Source organism: Globicephala melas, chromosome 1 (assembly GCF_963455315.2).
Source record: "Globicephala melas chromosome 1, mGloMel1.2, whole genome shotgun sequence".
Classification (NCBI taxonomy): Eukaryota; Metazoa; Chordata; class Mammalia; order Artiodactyla; family Delphinidae; genus Globicephala; species Globicephala melas.
In genome coordinates this window covers 77,264,953-77,271,011 of record NC_083314.1, presented here as the reverse complement: position 1 = coordinate 77,271,011, position 6,059 = coordinate 77,264,953, and the positions used below count along the sequence as shown (strand labels likewise).

Genomic DNA, 6,059 nt, shown 5'->3' with positions numbered 1-6,059 from the left:
CCAGCAATCCCACTACTGGGCATATACCCTGAGAAAACCATAATTCAAAAAGAGTCATGTACCAAAATGTTTATTGCAGCTCTATTTACAATAGCCCGGAGATGGAAACAACCTAAGTGCCCATCATCGGATGAGTGGATAAAGAAGATGTGGCACATATATACAATGGAATATTATTCAGCCATAAAAAGAAACAAAATACAGTTATTTGTAGTGAGGTAGATGGACCTAGAGTCTGTCATACAGAGTGAAGTAAGTCAGAAAGAGAATGACAAATACCGTGTGCTAACATATACATATGGAATCTAAGAAAAAAAAAGTCATGAAGAATCTAGGGATAAGACGGGAATAAAGACACAGACCTACTAGGGAATGGACTTGAGGGTATGGGGAGGGGGAAGGGTAAGCAAAGTGAGAGAGTGGTATGGACATATATAAACTACCAAACGTAAAATAGATAGCTAGTGGGAAGCAGCCTCATAGCACAGGGAGATCAGCTCGGTGCTTTGTGACCACCTAGAGGGGTGGGATAGGGAGCGCGGGAGGGAGGGAGATGCAAGAGGGAAGAGATATGGGAACATATGTATATGTATAACTGATTCACTTTGTTATAAAGCAGAAACTAACACCATTGTAAATCAATTATACTCCAATAAAGATGTAAAAAGAAAAAAATTAGTTGATGAATCTTATAAGCAGGAGTTTTCACATAAAATTTCAGATTCCCTGGACCTTCGGGAGGTCCATTAACACCTGATCCACTTTCCCACGTGCCCGCCTTCCCCTGAGGCTGAGTACCAGCTGCCCCTTCAAGTTAGGAATGCTCTCATTTGCCACAGTCCTCACCACTCCCTAGTGTCCCCAACCCTGAGGCCCCATGTCGGTTGTCACGAGTCACGCTACTGATGGTGCTCTTGGTGTTCTCCAGCCCACACCGCTTCACCACTTTACTCCAGGTCCCTAGTTCCTGCAAGCTTGTGTCTTGAGATCCTTGGTCCAGAGTGAAATGTGCCCTGGTAGAGGCAGCAGAGGGCGCTGTGGACACACACAGGAGAGGCGCCCTGGGCACCTGCTGGGATGGAAGGATGCAGGCTGCTGTCTGTGCTTCCTCCATCAGCCAGAACAATGGAGGGCAGGCCCCTCGCCCTCCTAAGAGCACTCATCACAGGGCCAGGCAGGGCCATCCTTGTTGGACTGCCCAACAAGGGGAGACAGAGTGGGTTGGCCACCTCAGGGGTCCTCAGCCCACCACCAGACACTGGCTATTGCAGGTGGGAAGGCACAACCTCAGCGGGGACAGGGGGAGAGAGGGGTGCCAGAGGAGAGGCAGCTTGCTAGCTTGCTCAGGAAGGGCAGGGCTGTGGTGTGGAGGGGAAGTGGACTAACCAACCAGCTTCCTCCCAAACCAGCTCCAGGTCAGGGCTTGGAATTTCACAAAAAGGCAAAAAGGGCTTTGTGAACATTTCTTGTCCCGGCCCAGCCCCGTTCCTGGCAGTGACACAGCCTAGCTCAGGGTTACCACACTGCTTACCTGTGAAGCAATCTTCCCGCAAGAAGGCTGAGTTTCTCAGCCAGAGGCCTATAAATGCTGGGCCCCCATCTTTCTGTCAAACCCCTCTGTGTGACTTCTGGCCTTGGGTAAGTAAGCTGCCAGTTTCCCCGGGGCCGGAGCCTGCCTGCTGACTCTTTACTCCCCTCACCCATCTTCATTTCAAACCTCCTCCTGGAAGCCCTCCTTGATTGACTGCTCACTTTAAAGCCTCCTTCCCGTTTTCTTAGGTCATGTTCTGCTGCAGCCTCCTGTCCTCAAAGGCTCTCCTTTTCGGCACTCCCTAGATAGTCTATAAACCATTCCTACCATGTGTGGTATAGGGTCATCTCCCAGTTCTGTTGCAGCCCCTGCTTTCTTTTTATTCTGTCTCCTCCCTTCATTCCTGCGTGCAGCCAGTAGGAGGTGTCAAGGAAGCTTGATGGTCTTTTCTTCTAAGCACCAGAACTCTTGCTTCTCCTTTGCTCAAACAGAGTGCAGGAAGATGGCTGACCAACTGTCGCAGCTGGAAAGCAGCATAGAAACCATCATCAATATCTTCCACCAGTACTCTATACGGCTGCAGCCCCCGGACACCCTGAACAAGAAAGAATTCAAACAGCTGGTGAAAAAAGAGCTGCCAAACTTTCTCAAGGTAGGACTGGACCCCTGTCAGAAATGACCCGAACAGTCTGGGCTAAGGATGGAGAATAGGGGTGCAGTCTGCAATGGTCAAGGAAAAAGCTCTTGCCCCTTCAACCTAGCCTCCAGAGGCAGTGGGCTCCGTGTTTGGAACAGGATTTGGACACTGTCACTAGAGGTGGTCCATGTTAGGTGGCACCAACAGACTGAGCATGTGCAGTGTGCCAGGTCCCATCCTGGGCAGGGCGTGTAGTGACCCACCGGGACCCACTGTCCTGACGGGAGAGACACACAACAGACGTGTTGACCAATCAAGAACACAGATAGATCCACAGCCAATAAGTACCTGAAAGAAAAACAGAGAGAGCACTGTGGGTGATGTGGGCTGGGTACGGGGAGGGGAGACTAGTTAAATGGATGTGAAGGGCCCCTCTAAGGAGATGACCTTTGAGCTGAGACCTGAATTTTGGTGGGGGGAAGCAAGTGAAGACTACCCTTGGCAGGAAGCCAATGAGATTGTAAGCCTCAGATGGACTTGGAGTGGAAGACCCCAGAGGGCTTTTCTAATCCAAAGGCTCTCTGGTAAGAAACAAATGAACAGCATGTGGGAAAGGACCCAGCCCAGCACCAGTGTGTATAAAGCACTCAGTAACATGTTAGTTTATTTCCCTGATCTGAAAATGATTAGGCAGCTCTAAGAAAAGGAGGATTCATTCCACAGGATCTTTTTGTTTTCTTTACAAATTTGGTGACTTTGGGGACACAGAAGACTGGACTAAGAAGGGTGGGACATCTAGGTCCCAGACTCAGTTCCATTCCTGGAGCGAGATGTTCCGGGATAGGTGGCCAGCCCTGCCTGGAGCCCCTCCCCACCTTGGAAAGGTGGAGAATCACAGCTGTCGGAGGTACTGGGGTTGCTGACAGCTCCCTGAAATTGCAGACCTCAGCAAGCAGGACGCTCGGTCAGGGTAGACAAGAGAGGATACAGCCAAGAGGTTGTGTGGGCAATGTTTTCCTTTGTGAGACCCCTATCCTACCCCATCCACCACGCCCCACATCCAGAGCAGATAGGCCAGGATGGGAAGCTGGGCCCCCTCCTACGGGCTGCTCAGGAGCCAGGGATCTGCCAGGGTGATGCCAAAGGTGCAAAAAAAGCAGATCACACTGAAGCGTTGCAAAGTGGGAAGGGAGCTGGGCACCTGCAGTCTCCCAGGAGGAGCCTCAGCGGGGGTGCCCCAGCCAGTGGGAGGCGGGGCTGGAACCCAGTGTGGCCTGGATCCTTCACCTCCCCTCATGCCCCCTTGCACACTTATCACACCACACTGCTCTCTGTCCCCATCTCGTTTCCCTCGGGTGCTTCCCCGCCATGCAGGCTGAAATGAGTGTCACTAAGTAGTAACCTGGAGAGGGAGTGGGGAGGCGGGAAGAGGAGGGCGTGACATGGATAGGAGTAGAGGGAACGGGACAAGACCGGAATGTGCGTGTCCACCCTTCTGCTCCCAAGCCTTGTCAATCTGCACAAGCTAATTACCGTTTGTACAACTGTTTCCTCAAGTCTTCCTCAAGGAAGATTCCAAGTCTCCCTATCATTGTTATAAGGACCAAATGAGGAGACATCTCTGTATGTATGAATGTGTGTAACCTCAGGCAAGTCACTCGACCTCAGTTCCTCTCCTGTAAAATGGAGAGAATTGTGGTGGCCAGGAATCAGAAAGTGTCCAGCAGATGCTCAAACTGAGGCCCAGGAGCCTGGTGTCACTCTGCCTTTGCCATCGGGTCACTTGTTGTGCTCCCCGTCCTTAGCCCTGACCACACCCAGCCCTGACTGCCCTGTGTCTCCCACCGGCAGAAGGAGACAAAGGATGACAAAGCCATTAACGAGATCATGGAGGACCTGGACACGGATGTAGACAAGGAGTTGAACTTCCACGAGTTCTCCGTGCTGGTGGGCAAGCTGACGGAAGCCTCCCACGAGGAGATGCACAAGACGGCGCCCCCAGGAGTAGGCCACAGGCACGGGCCAGGCTTCGGAGCAGGTGGTTCAGGCCACGGCCACAGCCATGACAATCACGGCCACAGCCATGGCAATCACGGCCACAGCCACTAATCAGGTCAGGCCACCAGCCCCTGCCCACCTAGGGCCACGGGGCTGCCTTAGCTGCAGGGCAGGGAGATGGGGGTGAAATATAAAGTCTTCCTCCAAGCCAGTGTTCTGTGTGCTTCTTTCCCCACCCCCTTCCCAACCTAACCTTCCTGGAGGTCTGGGGGTTTGACAGCCCTGTGGCTTAACTGGGCCTCAATGTCTGCATTCAGTAAGAACAAAACAAGAAGCAACAAAAATGTGGGTCTCTTCTGGGCCCTTTGGATTCACCTCCCTGACCGTCTCCTCACCTCTGACTCTAGGCCCCCCTGCTTAGGTCCCCGTCACCCTTCCCCAGCTCAGGACCTCTCTGTCCAGACAGTCAAAGTGGCCCTTGTCACCATAAAAAGCAAAAGGGGAGTTTCCCTTCCCCTCAACCTTCCAGCCACCCCCCAATCCTGCCCCCACCCCCTCTTCACCTAGTGCTCTCCACACGGTCATCTCTCTCCTACCAGAACCTTAGTCCTCTAGACAGAACGTGTCTGTGGAGGAACACTGAAGTCCAGGACAGATGGGGTGTGTTACCCACAAATGGAGTTCTGAATCCACGGGGGCATTGGGTGTCTCTCAGCAGACCTAGGGTCCTCCATGGATACGGGGGTAGGTAAGCACACGGATGGGAAGCAGGGGTCTGGCCCCGGGTGGACAGGAGTGTGAGAAGGGTACCTGCCTGCCCGTTGGAAGAAACAAGATCCAGCCCTGGCTCTGCAGCTACAGAGCCTAACCACTGAGGGGCGGAGGTTGGACACTGGGTCCAGAGAGCCTCTCAGGCCTGAGGACTCTTATCCTAAGCCTCGAGGGCAAGCTGACCTCCCTGAGATGGCCGGGGTTCCTCCAGGCCCCAGTGGGGGGATGAGACCTCAGGCCAGCAGAAACCCTGGCTCCTCTGCAAACTCGCGGCTGGCCTGGCTCCCAGCTTCCCTGCAGCTGCTGCCTCTGGTCCTCACCTCAGCAGCCTCCAGACCACTCACTTCAGAGACATCCAAGGGACTCCAGGCCTTAGAGCAATGCCGTAAAGTCCCCCTACTGGGTCATTACCGGGCTGGGGTGGGCCTTCCAAACTCCAGAGCCCAAATCAGGGTCGTCTGCTCTGCCCTGTGCTTTCAGCAGAGAGAAAACTCTGAGAGGATTAGGATTGGGGGTGCTGGGAAAAGACGAACAGCATCCATCCCCCAGGTTACAAGTGAAGAAAGTGAGGCATAGAGTCGAGAAGGGACCAGTTCAAGGTCATACAGTGGTGATTGGTGAAGACATTGCAGAGAGCCTTGAATCCATCTTCCCTGCAGCCTAGATCTCACAGCTCCTTCTCCAGTGCTGAGCATGAAGCCAGGAGCGGCGGTCAGACTCCAGCTCCTCCCAGGCCACTTGGCTGTAGCCTGGGCCCTGGCCTGCCTGCTGTGGACCGTGTAGGCCCTGTTCTAAGAGCCTTTGCTGTGGCGACAGGGATTTCCGGGCTCCCACTTGAGGGTATGAGGGTGCTTCCAGGAACCACTCCAGGCTGTGAGCTTGGGGAGAAGGGTTCAGAAGCCCCCAGCCCCTGGGGGATCCCATAGGTGGGGAGACTCATCTCCTCACAGCCCTGCTAACCCACCCTCACGTCCCTGCTGTGCAGCTTGGTGCAGGAGAAAGAGAGCTGGCCCGGCAGTTGGGAGGCCTGGGTTCTACCAGTGGCCTGGCCAGGACTAGATACCTCAGGTAGGGTAGGCTCCCCCCAACCCCTCTGCCCACACAATGTGTCATAAATATGTC

At 53.8% G+C, this 6,059-nt stretch overlaps 1 protein-coding gene across 1 annotated transcript; it reads left to right on the top strand.

Moving 5' to 3' along the window:
* Positions 1 to 1,597: 1,597 nt before the first annotated feature.
* On the top strand, positions 1,598 to 4,373 carry LOC115844628 (protein S100-A9). Its single transcript, XM_030841930.3, has 3 exons — positions 1,598 to 1,638; positions 2,023 to 2,183; positions 4,020 to 4,373. The coding sequence occupies exons 2-3, from the start codon at positions 2,034 to 2,036 to the stop codon at positions 4,275 to 4,277; spliced, it is 408 nt and encodes a 135-aa protein (XP_030697790.1). The 5' UTR covers positions 1,598 to 1,638; positions 2,023 to 2,033; the 3' UTR covers positions 4,278 to 4,373.
* Positions 4,374 to 6,059: the final 1,686 nt, after the last annotated feature.

What these genes read in the sequence shown, in the direction of transcription:
- LOC115844628 (XM_030841930.3), top strand. Translation starts at nt 2,034, where the DNA reads ATGGCTGACCAACTGTCGCAGCTGGAAAGCAGCATAGAAACCATCATC. An exon ending in AGCTGCCAAACTTTCTCAAG is followed by an intron (nt 2,184 to 4,019) that starts GTAGGACTGGAC and finishes TCCCACCGGCAG; the next exon opens with AAGGAGACAAAGGATGACAA.